The sequence below is a fragment of the Pongo abelii genome, chromosome 23 (genome assembly GCF_028885655.2).
Source record: "Pongo abelii isolate AG06213 chromosome 23, NHGRI_mPonAbe1-v2.0_pri, whole genome shotgun sequence".
In the NCBI taxonomy this organism is placed as follows: domain Eukaryota; kingdom Metazoa; phylum Chordata; class Mammalia; order Primates; family Hominidae; genus Pongo; species Pongo abelii.
Window position 1 is genome coordinate 35,783,963 of NC_085929.1, and position 22,498 is coordinate 35,806,460.

General features: G+C 48.2%; 1 protein-coding gene across 10 annotated transcripts in view; it reads right to left on the reverse strand.

Annotated features, from left to right (window-relative positions):
- Positions 1 to 22,498, reverse strand: part of AP1B1 (adaptor related protein complex 1 subunit beta 1) — a 60,543-nt gene that overhangs the window by 27,446 nt on the left and 10,599 nt on the right. For 6 of the 10 annotated variants that reach the window (XM_024239956.3, XM_054543302.2, XM_063722833.1 and 3 more), the window contains exons 2-6: positions 11,555 to 11,618; positions 7,338 to 7,443; positions 4,161 to 4,296; positions 3,063 to 3,308; positions 758 to 948 (exon numbers count right to left, since the gene is read on the reverse strand). In XM_024239956.3, the coding sequence (XP_024095724.1) occupies positions 758 to 948; positions 3,063 to 3,308; positions 4,161 to 4,296; positions 7,338 to 7,443; positions 11,555 to 11,591 (716 nt within the window). In that variant the 5' untranslated portion in view covers positions 11,592 to 11,618. Of the gene's footprint in view, positions 1 to 757; positions 949 to 3,062; positions 3,309 to 4,160; positions 4,297 to 7,337; positions 7,444 to 11,554; positions 11,624 to 12,514; positions 12,626 to 22,498 lie in introns of those variants that run through there. The other 4 variants (XM_063722832.1, XM_054543301.2, XM_063722834.1 and 1 more) reach the window with 4 other exon arrangements.

Sequence of the window (22,498 nt, forward strand, 5' to 3'; positions counted from 1 at the left end):
GGTGGATTGCTTGATCCCAGGAGTTTGAGACCAGTCTGGGCAACATGGTGAAAACCTGTCTCTATAAAAAATATAAAAATTAGCTGCTCATGTTGGCATGCAGATGTCTGTAGTCCCAGCTACCTGGGAGAGCTGATTGAGCCCCGGAGGTTGGGGCTGCAGCTCCAGCCTGGGGAACAGAGACTCTGCAAAAAAAAAAAAAGAACAAGCACAGTACTGGCACGTAGTACATACTGTATAGATGGCAACTAACTCCTCACTTCCTCCGACTTGGAGGGTATCTTGTTGGTTAAGACCATGAGTCAGGTGAGCCCTAGCCGGGGGACCTGCACTATTCCCTCCACCTCTCTAAGCTGGAGCTCCCTCATCTGGAAAGTGGGGGATGATGATGAAAGTTGCATTAAAGACTCTAAAGTGTGGAAAGCACTCGGCAGAGCCCCAGACACCCAGTGAGAATTCAATGAGCAGTGGCTCTGGTGCTACCCACCTACTGAACTCAAAAGAGGTACCCTGGGCTTCTGCGAGCTCCCAGGCCAGGCCATGCCTATGCCCATAGCTGCCCAAGGCAACTCTCCTGCCTACCTGGCTCTGGAGAGGTGGGAAGCAGGCAGGCCTCCCTTTAGGTGTATCTGAGGGTGGGTTATAAGGCAAAGCACTAGAAAGGGGCCCACTAAGGCCCAAGGCCCAGTGCCTGGTTGGAGCCCCTGAGGACCAGGGTCCTCAAGCTGGGCTGGCAAGCAAGGGGCAGCCCGCTCACCTCTGGGCCTCGCGGTCGTCCTTGGGCGTATAGTTGGCGAGGCAGTCCAGGATGAAGATCTGGCCCCACTCGGTGCACTCATTGAGGGCTGTCAGCAGCTTGTTGATGGACTGTGGGTTCAGATCCAGCAGGTTGCTGCTGGGGTGAGACTCGGCGATTTCTGAGAGCGCTGCCACTGCGTTGGCCACCACCTGGTTGAGAGGGTGGAAGGGGCAGAGGCTGGGGGTGCTGCTCACAGGCCAGGGGGCAGTGGGCTAATGATGCTGGCTGGTCTGAGGTCAAATATCCTGAAAGGAATATGACCCAATGGGCAGGGTCTGGAGCTGCAACGAGACCCACTCCAAGCACTCACCCTGCTGACTCCTCTGCAAACTGGAACAAAACAAGTGTGCCTGCCATTTAGAAAAACAAGAAAGACCTAGCTCCAAGTGCCTAGCCATAGAAAGCATTCCCAGCTTCCTAACACAGCAGCGCCTGTCTACCAGCAACAGCAGCTCACTTCAATGCTTGTCAGCTGTGCTTCTCAGAGCTAGGGGATTCCTGCAGAGCTCCTCGAGGCTACCGGGAGAGGATGGGGGCTGGAGAAGAGGGGCTTGCCAGGTGAAGCTCCAGGCCCTCAATCCATTTCCACTAGAGAGGTGTTTTGTTTGTTTGTTTGTTTGTTTTTTGAGATGGAGTCGTGCTCTGTCGCCCAGGTTGTAGTGCAGTGGTGTGACCTCAGCTCACTGCAACCTCCACCTCTTGGGTTCAAGTGATTCTCATGCCTCAGCCTCCCGAGTAGCTGGGACTGATTACAAGCATGCACCACCACACTCGGCTAATTTTTGTATTTTTAGTGGAGATGGGGTTTCGCCATGTTGGCCAGGCTGGTCTCAGACTCCTGACCTCAGGTGATCCTCCTGCCTCAGCCTCCCAAGTGCTAGGATTACAGGCGTAAGCCACTGCACATAGCCTGTTTTTGTTGTTGTTTTTGAGAATGAGTCTTGCTGTGTTGCCCAGTCTGGAGTGCAGTGGTGCAATCTTGGCTTACTGCAACCTCTGCCTCCCGGGTTCAAGCAATCCTCCTGCCTCAGCCTCCCGGGTAGCTGAGATTACAGGCACGCACTACCATGCCCAGCTAATTTTTATATTTTTAGTAGAGATGGGGTTTCGCCATGTTGGCCAGGCTGGTCTTGAATTCCTGACCTCAGGTGATCCACCCGCCTCAGCCTCCCAAAGTGCTGGGATTACAGGCATGTAATCCTGTATAAGCCACTGTGTGTGGCCTCAGGCAGCTGTTTTTTTGTTTTTTTTTTGAGACGGAGTCTAGCTCTGTCGCCAGGCTGGAGTACAGTGGCGCAATCTTGGCTCGCTGCAACCTCTGACTCCCTGGGTACAAGTGATTCTCCTGCTTCAGCCTCCTGAGTAGCTGGGATTACAGGCACATGCCACCACACCCAGCTAATTTTTGTATTTTGAGTAGAGACGGGGTTTCACCATGTTGGCCAGGATGGTCTCGATCTCCTGACCTCATAATCCACCCGCCTCAGCCTCCCAAAGTGCTGGGATTACAGGCATGAGCCACCGCACCTGGCCCAGGCAGCTGTTTTTAAGGGTTCTGCATTGTTTCCAACTTTTCTCTGTGAACCATTCAGTGCTCCAGTGCCCATCCCTGTACTGGCCACTCAGTACTGTGTATGGCAGTTGCTCAGTGTTTCTGCTTAGAGTGGGGAATGGCTGGGTTTGTGCATTCGTTTTAAACAGGCCCTGCCAAACTGCCCTCCAAACTGCTGCCACCATCATGGGTAAGGAGACTGTGGAGTTCCGCATCCAGCTACATCCTGTCTTCCAGGCTATGCTACTTCAAGGGTGACCCTCTACAATCCAGCAAAGATGGGGGAAGGGAAAAGCACCACACATGCAGCATATGTCTTGGTGAGAAGAGAGCAACAATAACAGTGACTAGAAGGGGAAGGAGGGCACTAGTATTGATGGCGCACTGTGTACCAGGCCATCCCAGGCACGTCATCTTCACAGCACTCCTGCCAGCCATGTAGAATGAGATCCATTTCACTGATGAAGAAAAGAGAGCCTAGGCAGCTTGCCACAGGTTGCACAACTAGTCAGAAGGTGAGGAAAAGGGAATCCAGGTCTAGCTCCCTCCAGAGAAGGTGCCTGAACCACCACAAGGCACAAGAACAACTGGCACCCCCAGCCAGGCTCCGACTTCTAGGTACTCAGGACTGCCTGGTGAAGGGTCAAGCCAATGTCTTCCCAAGCAACCCGGGAGGTGGTGGAGGTGGCACGGTGGGTGGCAGTGGCTTACCATGGGGTTAGAGTCGGAGATGAGGTCTTTAAGGGTGTCCAGGAAGCCCTGGTCCTCCACCAGCTGGGCGTTGATGTCGTGGAGCTTGGCCACGCACACAGCTGCTGTCTTGCGCACATATGGATCCTCATCCTTCAGGCACTTCCGGAGTGGTTCGCACAGGTACTCTGTGATCTTGTCAACGCGGATGCAGCCCATGGTCCGCACTGCCAGGGCTCGGATGAGGGGGTTGGGGTCCTCACAGTCCTGGGGGGAACCAGCCATCGGCCAGGGCAGGGATGGGATAAGCCATCTGTGGCTTCATATTCTCCCTGGCCTGCAGCTCTGAGCCCTGCTAGGCTGAGCGACATCAGATGGCTGCTGTGGACCTTCACCAACTACAGCCAACAGCAGCAAAAGTAAATGCTATATAACTGGCACCCATGCCAGCTCTGCACACCGTCTCCTCTGATCCTCACAGTAGAAATACAATACGGGTCCCATTTTATAGATGATGAAACTGAGGCTCTCAGAAAGGCTAGGAGCTCATCTGAAGCCACAGAGCAGAGCCGTGATTCAAACCCACGTTCACCTAGCATCACAGCCCTCGGTCTTTCCACTGGGCCACAGAAGCCTCATTTCCCCATATCCGAGCACGGACAGGACTCAGGGGAGCTAAGGTTCTAAAGGTATACAAATTCACAGGTACTAAACATTAGGAGAAAATAAAATTAAAATATAGGTGCACAGAGCTGACAATTTAATCTGAAGGACAGAAAATGGAGAAAGCAGCAGTCTATAAGGGGAACAGAGAAGCTCTCGGACACCTGCTGATTCCTGCCCTGGCAAAGCATGCAGGGCAGGGCCCAATCAGGGCAGTGAGGGGATCAACAGGCCTGGCAGGACCTCACACAGGATGAGTTACGCAGGGTCCTTAACATCTGATTTTCTGGAGTGTGGGAGCCCTCTGCTGGAGGAAGAGGCCTGCAGGCTGGGCGGGTGCACGCAGTCTGAAGGTCTGGACTCCATGCAACGCCACAGGGCCCCACCCCAAAGAGACTGAGGGGAGACAGAGCCTTAAGCACCCAATGTCCCCACGCCTACCAAGCGTCTGCTCACCTTCACAAAGGTGTTGACGGCCATAATGGCCATGTCAGGCTGACTCTTGGCGTAATTCATCAAGTAGAGGTATACCAGCTTCTTCAGCTCCAGGTTGTCCGTCTGCATGCAGTTGACCACATCGGGGAAGAGGGCACTGGAAGGTCAAAATGGTGTCAGCATGGGAAAGGCTGAAGAAAGGAAGAGGAAGATTTTCAGGCTGCTAACTAGTGGGTGAGAGGACAGTGGGTAGGAGAGAAAGGAGAGACACACTGGACTTCCTGGTAAAAGGGAGGGTTTCAGGTCTGCTGTTAACAATCAACACCTATTGATAGAAAGGGAATCCCAAAGGGTAATTTTAAAAGCAGGAAAGTCCTTGGTTCTTTTCATATAGTTCAAACATGAGTTCTGGAGCCCATCAAACCCACCACTGCCTCTTGCTAGCTATATGACATTGGAGAAATTCCTTTGTCACCTGCCCCCTCGCCCTGAGTCTCAATTTCCTAACTTGCAAGAAAGATGCAGCAGAAACTCACTTCACAGGGCCTTTATGATAACTGAATGAGACAACATACTTAGGTATCTGGTCCTTGATATCTGGGAGATGCTGAGTAAATGAAAATAATCCTTTCTCCCTCTCTGATACTTAACGTGGCCCCTTACATTGGGCTGCTGGTTCTGGAGGGTCGCAGGGAAGCAGGATGGCTCACGCTGCTTTCACCACAAGCTCTGGCACCCGGTAAGAACCAGCATGGCATGCATGGAGCACGCACCATACACCAGGCTTGGTGCTAAGAGCTTTACATGCTTGATCTCATTTAACTGCCCTTAGAAGTCAGGGGATGATCCCCATTTCACAGAACACTGAGGTTCATAAATGTCAAATAACCTGCCTGGAGGAGTCAGGTCTGAGAACAAGGTCCGTACTCATGACCACTGGGTGGAACCCTTCTCAATGTGGTACCCGTGGGCCCAGAGTCACAGGCCTTCTTAAGATGTGAAATTTGGTTAGAGATCAATTTTCTATCTCTGGAATCATCATATCCCCTCTCAATTCTTATGTGTTTATAGGAAAGGACGTGTCAACATAGAGACTTAGGAGGACAAAGTGAACTTCCTGAGTCCCAACAGGCAGGAGTCTTGCCAAAGCCAAAATGTATGTGTCACCTTGGAAGATGACGCACCAGGAAGAATGGGGAGGAGGGAGGAGGAAAAACTGCTGATGAGGCCAACTCGCTCTTTGGGGCCCGTCATATCAACAAAGTCAGCTCTTTTGAGATGGAAGAACAAAGATGTTTCTCCTCTGTGAGGAGGTGACAGTGGTGTTCTGGGTGAAGGAGAGCAGCTTTGTCCTGGAAGAAATCTGACTTGGAAGGAGGCCCAGTTGTCCAGCAGGTGCCTGCTCCCTTTCTGCTCTGGCTTCCAAAGGGCTCTCTGCAGAGCTCCTTCCCGGAGCTGCTGGCAGGAGGTCCTTTGCTGGGGAGCAATCCATGGGGACGTCTGGAGCAGTGGGAGCCTATCTTGGCACCTGGATGGGAGCTGCTCCACCTCAGCACCCGGGCTATGAGGCACAGGGCTGGGCACCACGAGGGCATGGGTGAAAGCGGCCTGGATTTGGATTTCAGAAAAACTGGGCTTGAGTCCTAGTTCTGCCATAAACCATGTGACTCTTAGGCAGTCACTTTATGTTTTTATTTCTTTGGCAGTAAAACTGTCATTACCTACAATATGGGAATTGTAAGAAACTACTGAGAAAACAAATCTCAAAATGTTCTGTGCAGACTCTCAAATACTGCGCAAATATTAAGCTGTTTTAAAATCCAGTCTCTGCCTTTGAGATTTTACAATCTGGTGAGCAGGTAAACACAAGTACACATAACAAGAGAACAGTTTCCATTGAGAGCTGGGTGATGGGAACAGACAGCAAATGCTTTGAGCTTGAGGTAGTGGGCTGGGGTGATCAGGGAAGGAAACACAGGGAAGGCAGACCTTGAATGTTTTTTTTGAGATGGAGTTTCGCTCTGTTGCCCAGGCTGGAGTGCAGTGGCGTGATCTTGGCTCACTGCAACCTCTGCCTCCCAGGTTCCAGCAATTCTCTGCCTCAGCCTCCCAAGTAGCTGGGATTACAGGTGCCCACCACCACGCTCAGCTAATTTTTGTATTTTTAGTAGAGACGGGGTTTCAGCATGTTGGCCAGGTGGTCTTGAACTCCTGACTTCATGATCCACCCACCTTAGCCTTCCAAAGTGCTAGGATTACAGGTGTGAGCCACAGCATCCGGCCTCGAATGGGTTTTTAAAGATGGGAAGACAAGCTGGGTCACTGGGCGCTCCCACAGGGGAGGCATGAGCCAAGGTGCAGCAGCCACTCTACACACGACCTGCTTTAGCCATCAGGTGTGACAGAGGCTGCACACCAGTGATAAATTACAGAAATCCAATCTGCACATGTGTTTTACTTGCACCACACAGTGTTTGTTTAATATCTTCTGGCCACTTAAGACAGGGAGATTTAAAATGAAAAATCCAGATTTCCCATTCTTATTCTTCTTCTTTTTTTTTGAGACTGAGTCTTGCTCTGTCACCTGGGCTGGACTGCAATGGCACAATCTCGGCTGAATGCACCCTCTGTCTCCCAGGTTCAAGCAATTCTCCTGCCTCAGCCTCCCGAGTAGCTGAGATTACAGGCATGCACCACCACGCCTGGCTAATTTTTGTATTTTTAGTAGAGACGGGATATCACCATATTGGCCAGGCTGGTGTCGAACTCCTGACCTCGTGATCCGCCTGCCTGGGCCTCCCCAAGGGCTAGGATTACAGGCGTGAACCACCGCGCCTGGCCCAGATTTCCCATTCTTTTTAAAAACCAGAAGACCTGGCCACACTGGGTCCTCTTCCCCAGCCAGTAGTGATCCTCTGGAGTTTCTGAGAGGGTTCATGCCACACCCACTCTATCGCCTGCTACCTTTCCCACCTACTCCAGTTAACTCACTCCATCACCACCTGACCTGTCAGTGTCTGGGCTTGTGATTCCTGTGTAAACAAAACCTTCTATTGGGAAGAAAGTTTTATGAAGGGAGCTGTATGAGGGGAGACATGGGTCCCTAGACACCCTAAAGGAGAGACTGAAGTGGACCCAAGCTATAAACCCTCCCCTGTCAGCCAGCTTCCAGCTGCCACCAGGCCTACTCCTGCACACCTGACATCTTTGCCCACGGTCATCGATGCAATCACTTTCTTCACTGCCTCCTTCTTCTTCTCCTTCTTGTCACTGTTGAGCTCTGCCTTCAGCTCGAAGATCTCCCCTAAGGAAAGGAGGCAAGCATGAGTGATCCCTCCCTACCCTGGCAGGGGACGATTCCCAGTATCTAACTTCCAAAAGAACCAGAGGGAGGCAAGTAAGACATCCTATGCTGTTGGCTGAAGGCAGCTTCAGGCGCCTGGCCTCAGGTGGGCCAGGCAACAGTGAGGGATGACTGTTAGGACAGGAATTAACAAGATGGAAACTTGTAGGCCGGGTGCAGTCGCTCATACCTGTAATCCCAGCACTTTAAGAGGCTGAGGATCGGCCAGCACGGTGGCTCATGCCTGTAATCCCAGCACTTTGGGAGTCCGAGGCAGGCAGATCACGAGGTCAGGAGATCAAGACCATCCTGGCCAACATAGTGAAACCTCGTCGCTATTAAAATACAAAAAATTAGCCAGGCATGGTGGTGCGTGCCTGTAATCCCAGCTACTCAGGAGGCTGAGGCAGGGGAATCGCTTGAATCCGGGAGGTGGAGGTTGCAGTGAGGCAAGATGGCGCCACTCAAGACTCCACCTCAAAAAAAAAAAAAAAAGAAAAAAGAAAAGAGGCTGAGGACTACTTGAGCTCAGGAGTTCGAGATTAGCCTGGGTAACATAGTGAGACCTCGTTTCTACAAAAAAATTTTTTTAATTAGCCTGGTGTGGTGGCACGCGCCTGCCGTGCCAGCTACTCTGGAGGCTGAGGCTGCAGAATCATTTGAGCCCAGAGATCGAGGTTGCCGTGAGCCATGACACCACTACACTCCAGCCTGGGGGACACAAAGTGAGATCCTGTCTCCAAAAAAAAAAAAGAAACTTAGAGGCCACTCTGGATGGATTGAAGCAACAGGAACCATGGAAGCTACAAAGGTTCTGAGGAAGACAAAAGCATCAAAAACATGATGGCAGGCTCTGCTCAGCCAGGGAGCTAAAAACCCAGTGGAAGGCAAAGCTGTCCTCAGCTACCCTCACTCAACAAAAGACCCTTAAAAGCCTCAGTGCAATAGAACCTGAGTACTTAAGGCTTGCGGGGTGAGGGCAGGATTTGTGGATTCCCACATAGAGGCCTTTCCTGTTTTCCTCAAACCTCTACTTAAAACAGCTTGTTCAGGGTTTCACTTCCTGAGACACAAGTGGTTGGTTGCTCAGCTCTGAAAACAGGAATTCAGCTGCTCCATGAGAGCTCAAGCATATAATCAATTGTTCTGAAGAACTTCATGATGTGAAAAAAACAAATGAGGAAGTAGGGTTGTCTGGCCCTGCCATGGACAGATAGTCAGGACCCTGTTAACAGGTTAGGAGGGCAGATGTCATTTCCTGACCCCTTCTCTTTTATTTTTTATTTTTTTGAGATGGAGTCTCGCTCTGTCACCCAGGCTGGAGTGCAGTGGCCCCATCTCAGCTCACTGCAACCTCTGCCTCCTGGGTTCCAGCAATTCTCCTGCCTCAGCATACCAGGTAGCTGGGACTACAGGCACCATCACACCAGGCTAATTTTTGTATTTTTAGTAGAGACGGAGTTTCACCATGTTGGTCAGGCTGGTCTTGAACTGATTTCGTGATCCGCCCGCCTTGGTCTCCCAAAGCACTGGAATAACAGACATGAGCCACCGCGCCCGGCCATTTTTTTTTTTTTTTGAGACATAGTCTCACTCTGTCACCCAGGCTGGAGTGCAGCAGTGCGATCTTGGCTCACCACAACCTCTACCTCCCGGGTTCAAGCAATTCTCCTGCCTCAGCCTCCCAAATAGCTGGAACTATAGGTGGGCACCATCACACCCTCCTAATTTTTGTATTTTTAGTAGAGACGGGGTTTCACCATGTTGGCCTGCCTGGTCTCGAACTCCTGACCTCAGGTGATCCACCCGCCTCAGCCTCCCAAAGTGTTGAGACTACAGGCGTGAGCCACCATGCCCGGCCCTCTGAGCCCTTCTCTAAGCCTAGTCCCATACTAACTTGTTCCCACACATTTTCTTATTTCATCCTCACAACTCTGCATTTCCCTCCATTTTGCAAATGGAGGCTGTGAGAGGCTCAGTAACCTATATCCAATGCCGGTAGGGGGTAGGGCTGAAACTGAAAACCAGATCTGCCAGCTCCAAGGCTCATGCTCTCAATCCCTATGCTTGGGCCTACCCAAGATACTCACTTTGCTTTCCTAAACCTGTTTCCTTGTCTCTTTGGCTGGAGCATTGAACCCAGGCATGTCTGTCCACACATCTCTCTTCCCAAAAGAAATCCACTAAAAAACCCCACCCCCAAAATAAAAAAATTAGCTGGGCATGGTGGCACGTGCCTGTAGTCCCAGCTACTTGGGAGAATGGCTTGAACCCAGGAGGCTGCAGTGAGCAGAGATCTCGCCACTGCACTCCAGCCTGGGTGACAGAGACTCTGTCTCAAAAAAAAAACAAACAAACAACAAAACCCACCCCTGGGACTCTAATACACTCAGCACTACATTCACCCTGTGGCTCACTAGGCTCCACAAGACTGATCCCTGCATACCTCTCCAATTGCTTTCTCTCTTTTTTCAATTAGTTGCCCAGGCTAGACTCGAACTCCTCGGCTCAAGCAAGTAATCCTCCCACCCAAGCCACCACCTGGGGCGCCACTGTGCCCGGCTCTAACCTCTTCTTGTATCACCCTCCTCAGTAGCTCATGCCCACTACTTCCTTTCCCCGAATGTGTCACAGGCACAGCACTCACTCCTTCCCCTTCCTATCCCCCATCGATCTGGCCAGCTCCACCCAGAGCTCTCCCACAGTCCCCCCTGGACCCACTACACTTCAGTGTGGTTACTACTCTACAGACTGTCTTCCCTGCTCAACCTTGAGCAACACCAGGTCAGAGGCTCTGTTTCTCTTCCACTACACATGGTAGGTTCTCAGTAAAAACCAGCTAGACCAATACATGAAATGCCTGATGAGGGACAGACTTTGAGTCCTGGATCAGCTGATCCAACAACAGACTCTTTTCATCTGGTCAGCACGCATGTGTCAGTATCACTTGGAAGGAAGGAGGGAGGAATAAAGGGCTGGCCAGAAAGATGCTTACAGGGTTAAAGCACATTTGTCAGCCACGAGAACATCTTCCATTTCCTTAAAAGCACAAACAACCAAAATACCCAATGATATAAGCCTAGCTTAGCAAATTTCAGTGTAGCTACTCAATAGACTTAATAGTGAGTCATTAGAATTGTTGGGAAATGTTTATGATATCAAAACGTCAAATGAAAAACAGGATTAAAACCATGAAAATACGTGCCTGACCGGCCGCAGTGGCTCATGCCTGTAATCCCAGCACTTTGGGAGGCTGAGGGGGGCAGATCACCTGAGGTCAGGAGTTTCAGACCAGCCTGACCAACATGGAGAAACCCCGTCTCTACCAAAAATACAAAATTAGCCGGACATGGTGGTGTAATCCCAGCTACTTGGGAGGCTGAGGCAGGAGTATCACTTGAACCTGGAAAGCGGAGGTTGCGGTGAGCTGAGATCAGTGCCATTGCACTCCAGCCTGGGCAACAAGAGCGAAACTCCGTCTCAAAAAAAAAAACAGGAAAAAAAAATTAGCTGGGCATAGCGGCGGGCACATGTAATCCTAGCAATTCCGGAGGCTGAGGCAGGAGAATAACTTCAACTCGGGAGGCAGAGGTTGCAATGAGCCAAGATTGCACCACTGCACTCCAGCCTGGGTGACATGAGTGAAACTCCGTCTCAAAAAAAAGAAAAACACGTGCCCTTGGATAAGGACACACAGATACATGGATAGACACACACACACACACACACACACACACACACACACAAAATTGCTGTGGGAGTGTTGATAGGATTGTGTGTTTTCTTTCCCCTGGAAAAAAACATAATTATTTTAAGCCATGGGAAATAAAAGGGCACTTTTTTTCCCCACACTTGGAGCTAATGTTCTTCCCTTTCTGAGCTCTAAAAGGAGTAGTCAATTTCTTATATCATCAACAGTTCAATTTTCTAGATCTACCACAAGCCCTAGGCCATTCCTGCCACATGTTTCCAGGCCTTCATTCCCACCCCTACTCCCTACCGCCACAGGAGGAAAACAGAAGGGACAGGCAGAGAAAGCGTAGGACAAGTCCCATTATTAAACAAGTAATACCTTTCTTGGTCGTGGTGAAATATTTTGAGTCAGTCATTTTGGTCCCTTATCTGTAGCCAGGCTTCTGCAAGACAGAGAAGAGAGGGGTGACTTTCAGTTATGCTCTATCCCATCTTCAGTTATGGTGCAGAGGGAGGAGGAGGATCCAGAACACATGTGGTATAGGAAAACAGCTGCTTATCTATTTCCTGGAGAAATGAACTTTAGATCATGGCAGATTAGATTTTGAAAAGTAATTCTGAGGAATCTATCAACTTTTTTTTTTTTTCTTCAGAGATGGGATCTCACCATGTTGCCCAGGCTGGTCTCAAACTCCTGGGCTCAGCCAATCCTCCTGCCTCGGCCTCCCAAAGTGCTGGGATTACAGGTGTGAGCCACCACACCCGGTCCCATCAAATTTTTCAATGTGCCTCTTCTAGAAATCTTTCCCACAAAAATATCTGCACAAGGATGGACGGGCTTACAGCAGCCCCTTTGTGGGACCCACTTTGCTCAGCACTGTCCTAAATACTTTACACACATTAACTCATTAGAAGCCTCATCACAGCATCATCAAGGCACTATGTTACCCTATACCGTCAAATGAGATTAGAAAATACCAAGCTTAAAAGGCTAGGGAGACTTCTCCCCACAACTTTTCTAAGCTGCTAAAATAGTAACATGCATGATTCATCTCTGGAAAGGGCTAGAATCTGTACTCTACAGCAGTTCCCAAATCTACCTGGCCAGTTTTCTTAAAGGCGCTCTCAGGACATCTCCTAGAGCAAAGCTCACAGTGTGAAGTACTATTGTAAGACAATAGGGGCCAGGCACCACAGCTCATGCCTGTAATCCCAGCATTTTGGGAGGCTGAGGCGGGTGGATCACCTGAGGTCAGGAGTTTGAAACCAGCCTGGCCAACATGGTAAAAATCATCTCTACTAAAAATACAACAAATTAGCCAGGCGTGGTGGTACGTGCCTGTAATCTCAGTTACTTGGGAGGGTGAGGCGGGACAATCACTGGAACCCGAGAGACTGAGGCTGCAGTAGCGAGACCGCACCACTGCACTCCAGCCTGGGAGACAGAGCAAGACTCTGTCTCAGAAAAAAAAAAAAAAGACAATAGGACAAAGAAAGTACTGAAGCTCCGCCATTCATTTAACAAAAATTCATTTAACAAAAATTTACTGAGCATCTACTATGTACCTCAGTAGTTCTTCTGGGCAACAGATGAAAGAAAAGAAGTTACACAGGAACCAAGATACCCTAGATACATTTATTAAGAATCTATCATTTACTGAGCCCCTATTAAAGGCAGGGGCTTCACCCACATTACCTCACTTAATCTTGTCAATAATGTAACTGCTTTGAATCCCATTTTACAGATGATGAAATGGACTCAGGGATGTTACATAACTTGCCCAAGGTCAAATGGCTTGTAAGAGGCTGGGCTGGGAGACCATCTCAGGTCTACCTGAGCTTAGTTCCTATGCTCTATTGATGAAGGAATTCTGCTTCCCCCTTCTGACAAGGAGGACAGTTCCCTGATAGTGGCTAAGGATTCAGTCAAAAAAAAAAAAATTGAGGCCGGACGCAGTGGTGCACACCTGTAGTCCCATCTACTTGGGAGGCTGAGCGGCACAAGAAGCACTTGAACCCAGGAGGCAGAAGTTGCAGTGAGCCGAGACTGTGCCACAGCACTCCAGTGTGGTGACAGAGCAAGACTCCGTCTCCCAGCCCCACCCCCACAAAAAACACATTGAGACTTTCAAGTGCAGCCTTCTAATCCTACCTGTAGTTTTATGTGGTATAGAAAACCACACAACTCCAAAAAATAGACATTTGAATGGAGAAAACCCACTTCACTTTGTCTCTTTTGTTGCGTCTATGGAAGGGACTCAAATAACCCACCAATATCTCCTTTCAAGTCATTACTATACGAGGGCAAGATGAAAGTTACTAGTGCAACGGATGTGAGGGATCAGGAGTCATTTCACAGTCTCTGGAAACCAAGCCAACACAGCACCTCCTCTCCAGCCCAATTGGATTTTTCCAAATTAAGCTTGTATTTATGGCAGGATGGCACTGAGCAAGCCTCCCAACCGAGAGACACCCATAGATTTTGTTTCAGTAATCAATGGGAAACAAATACATATTGTCTTGGGGTCACCTTAAATCCTTTGTGGATCCTGTAGGAATAAAGGAATAAAGGCTTCACTGACAAAACAGTATAAAAAGAGGCACATTTCTACTTCCCTTGTGCTTTGCAAAGTTGAAAAGGAAGGATGGCACTTTTCTATGGGAGCTGCGGGAAAGAGCAGAAGAGCCCACTGCGTCTGATGTTGCAAGTCCCACAGTGGGGACTCTAAACTTGCTGGTCCCCCCAGCATGAGTCATGGTTGTAGACAGATCCACAAAGGAAGGCCCCGCATGCGCCAGGCTCACAGCTCCCGTTTGCCCTCCTCTTTCATGCCTAGCCCAGGCCCAGCACATAGCAAGTATTCAATTGATAGTTGTTGAAAGAAATGAAAAGGGGCCACTGAAGATCCCAGGGAGCCTCAGCCTGCTCTCTGGCAGCCGTTACATAACTAGTTACGGTTTGTTTCCAACAGGAATTTACTGACATTAAAAATGATTTTTTTTTTTTTTTTTTGCACAAACATAAAGCCATTTTCTCAAAGAAACCTCACCAACCTAGGGGTTCTTTGGGGAACTCTGAAAATGAGCAGGTAAATCAGATAAGGGGATTTCTGTCTTACAATAAAGATATGCATGGTTCCAGAAGTCACAGACTTGAGAGTGTAACTGCCAAAAGTATCCAAAATAATAGGATAATATCATTTCTCAAGGTTGAGTGTAAGAGGGATAACTGAAGGCAAAAGGGGCTAAAACTCACAGGCCACAAAGAAACACAGAAAGTAACACAGAAACCACTCCAACATTAAATCTAGAAAGAAACAAAAGTGGCCGGGTGTGGTGGCTCATGCCTGTAATCCTAGCACTTTGGAGGCTGAGGTGGGCAGACTGCCTGAGCTCAGGAGTTTGAGACCAGCCTGGGCAACATATGGTGAAACCCCGTCTCTACTAAAATACAAAAAATTAGCTGGGCGTGGTGGCATGTGCCTGTAGTCCCAGCTACTCGGGAGGCTGAGGCAGGAGAATTGCTTGAACTCAGGAGGTGGAGACTGCAGTGAGCTGAGATTGTGCCACTGCACTCCAGCCCGGGCGACAGAGTAAGACTCAGTCTCAAAAAAAAAAAAAAAAAAAAGAAAGAAAAGTGAATAAAACAAACAAAATACCTTAGATAACTAATGTGAGAGCTGCTTGGAATTTCTTGCCTCTCCAGAAGAAAAAGCTGTCAGAGCCTTTCCCCTCCCCTGCAGGCCCAACACACCGTCGGAGGCCCTAAATTCCCAGGACGCAACCTGCTGGTGACAGATTGGTGCTGTATGCAACTGACCAAGAGGAGAAACGGGTGAGAAAGCCTCTCTTTCTGGGGATTTAAAAAAAAAAGTGACAGAGCTGCAGGGTAGCTAGTCAAAGCACAGCTGCAGATACCCCAACAGTGCTGAGCTTTCCGTGACAGTCTTCCTTTTACAGGTGCTAAGCAACTACTCACAAACTTAACTGCCACTCAGTGCACTGGTGCTGGCTGCAGCTTTTTTCTGCAGTATCTGTTTCACATATCCCTCTGCAGAGGGCCCAATGGGACTGATGATGCAGAAATGTATCCCTCTGAAGTTGTTTCATATGCAGGAAATTAAAGTAGAGAAGGGAGGGGATGTGGAGAAAAGTGAAACGCTTTGGAAAGCCACCCTAAAACACAGGTAACAAAACAAAACAAAACAATACAAAACAAAACACCTCACTTCACCATGAATGATTCCCTACCTATGGCTTAGTGATGTACTAAGGGCAGCTATCTCCTCATGTCCTTTCTCCATTGTGAGCACCTAATGCTGGTACCTGGTCTTGCAGTTGCCTCTTAGATATCAGTGCAAGAGAGATTTCTCATTCTCTCCGCAGGAATGGAAAAAACCCTACTGTTCAGTCCTAACGGGGCTCAGACTCATAGATGCCATGAGAAAGACTGGTGCTTTTCCTGGCACCTGCTCGGTTGTTATCATGCACTGTATCCCTACCCCATAGAGGCCAAAGGGGCTGAGACCTTGTTCTCTGATGAATCTGATCGGGTACACGAACCATATTTGAAAGCAGGCAGCGGCTGGGCGCGGTGGCTCATGCCTGTAATCCCAGCACTTTGGGAGGCCGAGGTGGGCAGATCACGAGGTCAGGAGATCGAGACCATCCTGGCTAACATGGTGAAACCCCGTCTCTACGAAAAAAAAAATTAGCCGGGTGTGGTGGCACGTGCCTGTAGTCCCAGCTACTCAGGAGGCTGAGGCAGGAGAAGCGGGAACCCGGAGGCGGAGCTTGCAGTGAGCAGAGATCGCGCCACTGCACTATAGCTTGGGCGACAGAGTGAGACTCTGTCTCAAAAAAAAAAAAAGAAAAAAAAGAAAGCAGGCAGCAAATTTAGGCAAGAAAAAGCTTAGGGTTTGGATTCCATCTTTGGAAGTGTCGTCAGGGCAAATTTTTTAAAGTGGTAATTACAGGGAATTTTTGATTCAGAAACTGCTCTGGCCAGTATAATGAGTCACTTTTGCTAAGGAGACAGCATTCTGGGCTGGAATCCTCCCTTAATTTCAGCATTTACAGGCCAAGGAATGCCTCAAAGGGATGGCATGGTCAAAATTAAAAGAGGGGCATACCTGGAACAACTGGTTTCACCCTTGAGGAGCCAGTGCGGCTGTCCCCTCTTAATCTTAATATTTCTCACACCCACATTTGAAAGATTATGACTTTGATGTCACATCCCAGAACCAGTTCTGGTTAACTTCATTTTTTTAGAATTAAAGAAAGGGAACTGAGGCTGGGCATGGTGGCTCACACCTGTAATCCGAGCAGTTTGGGAGGTCCAGGTGGGCAGATCACCTGAGGTTAGGAGTTCGAGACCAGCCTAGCCAACATGGTAAAACCGTCTCTACTAAAAATACAAAAAAGTAGCCGGGCATGCTGGCGGGCGCCTGTAGTCCCAGCTACTCGGGGGCTGAGGCAGGGGAATCACTTGAACCCGGGAGGCAGAGGTTGCAGTGAGGTGAGATCGCAGCATTGCACTCCAGCCTGCGCAACAAGAACGAAAATCAGTCTCAAAAAAAAAGAAAAAAGAAAAGAAAAGGAACTGAGCAATAAAGCCTAAAATATAGTAGTTTTCTCGCTTATGTTTTCTAGATGTATAAAGAAGCCCTTGGTGGGACTTTTGGAAACAGTGTCCAGGGATAAAGATGTAACATGATCTAAGAGAGGGAAAATGAGGTCCTAGGTCCTAAGGAAAAAAAAGGGAAGAAGAAAAAACATTTTCATCTAAAGACTTTGGTTTTTAGCTGCTGAAGTTAGGGTTAGGCTTAAAGGAAAAAAAGTTCTCAATATTTTTCAAATTTTGTCTTCATATATCTAAATATAATTTTAGGAACAAGAAATATAGACTATCTGTGTTTTAAGCTAATAAAATGAATTTAAATCTATTTTTAAAACATAAGAAAATCACCTCCTTCGAGAATGAAAAAAATAAAAACATAAGAAAATGGGTACTGAGTATAGTATTTCAATTGTTCTCCAATGTCTCAAAATTGGTGACAACCTTTAAAAGGAAAGTATGCTGAACTGAGTCTACTTCATTTCCATAATTCAATTTCCCTCTTTAAAATGGGGAGATCAAGCCGGGTGTTATGGGTCACACCTGTGAATCCCAGCAACCTTGAGAGGCCAAGGCGGACAGATTGCTTGAGGCCAGAAGTTTGAGACTGGCTTGGGAAACATGGTGAAATCCTGTCTCTACCAAATTAGCATGGTGGTGCACACCTGTAGTCCCAGCTACTCAGAAGGCGGAGGTGGGAGGACTGCTTGAGCCTGGGAGGCGGGAGGCTGCAGTGAGCCAAGATCGCACTACTGCACTCTAGCCTGGGTGACAGAGTGAGACCGTATCTTAAAAAAAGAAAAAAAGAGGGGGGGTGGGGACTGCTGTACCTGCTATTCTGTGTATTTCACATATTTCTTCTGACAAGGGCTAATGTGAGAATGAAAGCATGTTGACAAGAAAAAATGTAAACATCATAAATATCACAAGATTTCATGTGAACAAAGCTCTAAGAGGCAAACCTAAGCTATGGTGATATCAGTCAGGTCAGTGGATGCTTCTGGGTGGGAAGGACTGAAAGCGGGCATGAAGGGCCCCTGCAGTAAGGGAAATGATCTGCATCCTGATGCAGATACTAGACACACTGTACACTTAAGAGCCAAGCATGTCACTTGGTGTAAATTAAACAGACATTTTTTTAAATGTGCTGGGCGCGGAGGCCTGTAATCCCAGCACTTTCGGAGGCCAAGGCGGGTGGATCACCTGTGGCCAGGAGTTCGAGACCAGCCTGGCTAACATGGTGAAACCTGTCTCTAGTAAAAATACAAAAATTAGCTGGGCCTGGTGGTGGGCGCCTGTAATCCCAGCTACATGGGAGGCTGAAGCACAAGAATCGCTTGAACCTAGGAGGCAGAGGTTGCAGCAAGCTGAGATGGCACCACTGCACTCCAGCCTGGGCGACAGAGCAAGACTTGGTCTCAAAAAAAAAAAAAAAAAAAGGCAGGGCACGGTGGCTCACACCTATAATCCCAGCACTTTGGGAGGCCGAGGGGGGAGGATCACCTTAGGTCAGGAGTTCAAGACCAGCCTGGCCAACATGGCAAAACCCCATCTCTACTAAAAATACAAAAATTAGCCGGGCATGGTGGTGGTGCATGCCTGTAATCACAGCTACTTGGGAGGCTGAGGCGGGAGAATCGCTTGAACCCCAGAGGCAGAGGTTGCAGTAAGCCGAGATTGGAGCCATTGCACTCCAGCCTGGGCAACAGAGCAAGACTCTGTCTAAAAAAAATTTTATTTAAAAAAAAATAACAAAATAAAACTCAAATCTGGAGAAGAAAGGAAGAATGAAACATTGCATCCAGAGGAAATAAAGTCTTTGGAGTGTGACATCAAATCTGGAAATCTTAAAAGAACCATGAATTCAATTCCATAAAAATTGAGTTTTCCTGCATGGCCAAAAATAATAAAAAGCCAAAAGCCATATGATAAACATACTCACAAACATTTGCATCACATTGCAGACAAGGCCTATTTTCCTATGTAAAAAGTGACTACAAATAGGAGAATGGCAGAGGATGTGGACAGTTCACAGAAAGTGAATTAATATAATGGTTCAAGCTCATTTCTAAGAGACACAGAAACTGAAACTACGGTGAAATATCACCTGTCAGCTGCTGAACTGATAAAGAGCCAAGAGTCTAATAACACCCCATGTTGGAGCTGACATAGGTAAATAGGCGCCCTCATTTGAGGCTAGTGACAGTATGAAATGCTACAATCTCTGAAGCAAATTGGTAACAGCCATTAAAATTGCAAAGGTCCTTACCCGTTGACCCAGTATTTCTGCTTCTAGGACTTTACATGTGGAAAATTACGTAGATACAAAATTATTCATGCAACTTCCTTTCTAATAGCAAAATACTATAAATGTCCATCCACAGGATTGTTTTAAAACATGACAGCACAGTAGAGCTGGGCACATCTGTGACTCCAGCTACTCAGGAGGCTGAGTGGCGAGGATAGTTTGAGCCCAGGAGTTTGAGGCCAGCCTGGGCAACACAGTAAGACCCCAACTCTATAAATAAATAAAATGATAGCACAGCATATGGACATATGGAATACTATGCATCCATGCAAAACAATAGGCAGTTCTGGCTGGGCACGGTGGCTCACGCCTGTGATCCCAGCACTTTGGGAGGCTGAGGCAGGTGGATCACAAGGTCAGGAGTTCGAGACCAGCCTGGCCAACATAGTGAAACCCCGTCTCTACTAAAAACACAAAAAAATTAGCCGGGTGTGGTGGCACATGCCTGTAGTCCCAGCTACTCGGGAGGCTGAGGCAGGAGAATCGCTTGAACCTGGGAGGCAGAGGTTGTAGTGAGCTGAGACTGTGCCATTGCACTCCAGCCTGGGTGAGAGTGAGACGCCATCACAAAAAAAAAAAAAAAAAAAAAAGCATCTCAGATTTCCCCACAGACTTCCTCCCCTAATTTGGGATCTGTCCTGTTGAATGCTGTCAACCCAGTGACTGCCACGATGCCTGGCACATTCTAGGAGCTCACCAAATGTTTGCTGGCAAAACGAATGAAAAGACAGTTTCCCAGAGAAGCTACAAAACCAAGGGCCCAAAACAGATTAAGATGAGAGAGCTGTGACAAGTGCCAGACAGTCATGACTGGGCAGACCAGACTGGGAACATAAGGCTTTGCAGTTAACATGGCAAGGCTGATGCAATGTCAAGATGGCTGCCAGGAAATCTGGCCCTACTACCAACAGCTGTGCGACCCTGGGCAACTACCACCATCTCTGGGCCTGCCTTTCTCCAAATGTCAAACAAAAGAATATGATTATCAATGGCTCAAGTCCCTCTCTATTCTTAAACCATTTCAAACAGATAAAAGTGGAACTGTTCTGGTGGAAAGAAGGGTGGGAGGCCTAGAGCCTGGCTCATTTCACTATGCCTACCTCTCCCCGTCCTCACCACGGCCCTTCAGACATCCCGTGGTTCTATGGAGCAAAGCTTGAAAACCAGTCTACTGAATGACAAGTCTCTCTCCCACATCTCACATTCTATGATTCTCTGCTGGATGAGGGGCCCATTTCCCTACCAGTGAGTGTTCTTCCCAGGTGTCAAACACGAGGAAGTAGAGTATGATCATTCTAAGAGCATGACATAAGATGTTTCCAAAGGGGAAAAAAAGAGAACAAATTCAGAATGCAGCCAAGGCCAGCAAACCCCATTAGGTCTTCAGTGGGAAGGAAAACAGTAAGAAGCCAAACAACAGAGTGTTTTAATTTCTCCAAATGGCCAGCCAATGTCAGGGGAAGGCCTTTTCTAGTCTCCGGGCAGTGATTCATGTCAGAGCAGCCCATGCTCTTCAATCAGATGAGAAGTGTGAAGTTGGTGGTGGCAGCACAAGGCACTGCACACTCTTGGCACTCAGTGAATTAATGAAGGAGACCATCAGTGTGGTGAGATGAACCAGAGAAAAAGCTTTAGGAAAGGAAAAGGGGAAAGAGACGTTTCACAAGGTCAGATCCAGTTGCATCTCTATCTCTGAACTCAAGAACATTCAGGCAGGGAAAACTGATCTCTGAAGGTCTATGTTGGTGGCTTCCAACTTTAGTACTGAAACTGCCACAGTTAAACACTTCCCTAATGAATGAATAGCTGTCAGAAACCTGCTCCATAGAACCTGTTAGCTCATGGACAGTCAAGAGGAAGTTAGGGAAGAGTGAAAAAAAAGGGGCTGGGGTGATGCCACTGTTTCTTCTTCATTTGGAGCAGAAAGGCCAAACTTTGTTCATTCGATGTGTTTTGCTGCTTTGGTTCTGTTTCAAGGGCAGAGGTTAATTCATTTGACAAGTATTCCTCTACTCTCTGCCATGCCCTGGACTGTGTACCTGCTCCCACAAAGCTTAGAGTTCGTTAGAGATGATGATGCTATTCACCACTCCTCATTTGTCTGACAATCTCCTTTTAAAAAGGAAAACGGGCCGGGCACGCTGGCTCATGCCCATAATCCAGCACTTTGGGAGGCCGAGGTGGGAGGATCACTTGAGGTCAGGAGATTGAGACCAGCCTGGCCAACATGGTGAAACCCTGTCTCTACTGAAAAATACAAAAATTAGCTGGGTGTAGTGGCAGGTGCCTGTAATCCCAGCTACTTGGGAGGCTGAGGTGGAAGAATCGCTTGAACCTGGGAGGCGGGCGTTGCAGTGAGCCGAGACCGTGCCACTGCACTCCAGCCTGGGCGACAGAGTGAGACCCTGTCTCAAAAAACAAAAAAAGGAAAAAGGTCCTTATAGGTAAATACTTAAGTTCACTTTACAGACAGGGAAACAGGTAAGGCCAGCTGGAAGACTAAAAGGTGAGTCAGCAGTAGAAAAACCAGATTTCAGACTTCCTCTCTGAGAAAACGTGGTTACCGAACTCAGACAGGCTCTTTCAAGTCAGTTCAATAACTATGAGAAAATAATCTGTGTTCTTTAGGCTCAGCATGAAATTTGGAACAAAGGTGGCAGTGGTAGTAGTAATGGTAAATGGATGTACACCATGTGACAGACACTATGTAAAGAGCTTTAAAGTTAGTCCTCATGGAAAGGCGTGGTGGTTCACGTCTGTAATCCCAGCACTTTGGGAGGCCGAGGCTGGCAGATCATGAGGTCAGGAGTTTGAGACAAGCCTGGTCAACATAGTGAAACCCGTCTCTACTAAAAATACAAAAAAATTAGCCAGGCATGGTGGCGGGCGCCTGTAATCACAGCTACTCTGGAGGCTGAGGCAAGGAGAATCACTTGAACCTGGGAGGCGGAGGTTGCAGTCAGCCAAGATCGTGCCACTGCACTCCAGCCTGGGTGACAGTGAGAGACTCCGTCTCAAAAAAAAAAAAAAAAAAAAAGTTAGTCTTCACGATAATCCATGAAGGTTTTAATATTATCACAAGTTTACAGGTGAGGAAATTGAAGTACCAGGGAGGTCAAGGCATTTGTTTGGAGTTACACAGCTAGAAAATGGCAGTGCCAGCACTCTCCACTGCTGCCCCCTAATAAGGTCACACATGTCCCACTCTGTGAGCAAGGCAACTAACTGCTCCTCTCTGAATGAAGCCCTGGCAGAAACATACATGCTCTAGGCTAAAGGGTATGTGAAATGGGTTTCCACACATCCCTGCAGAGTCCCTCAGATGTTGAATTACAGGTTATTTTAGGGCCAGCCCATCCCGTTTGGACAACAGGGAACGTCGTTTGGTCATGTGCCTA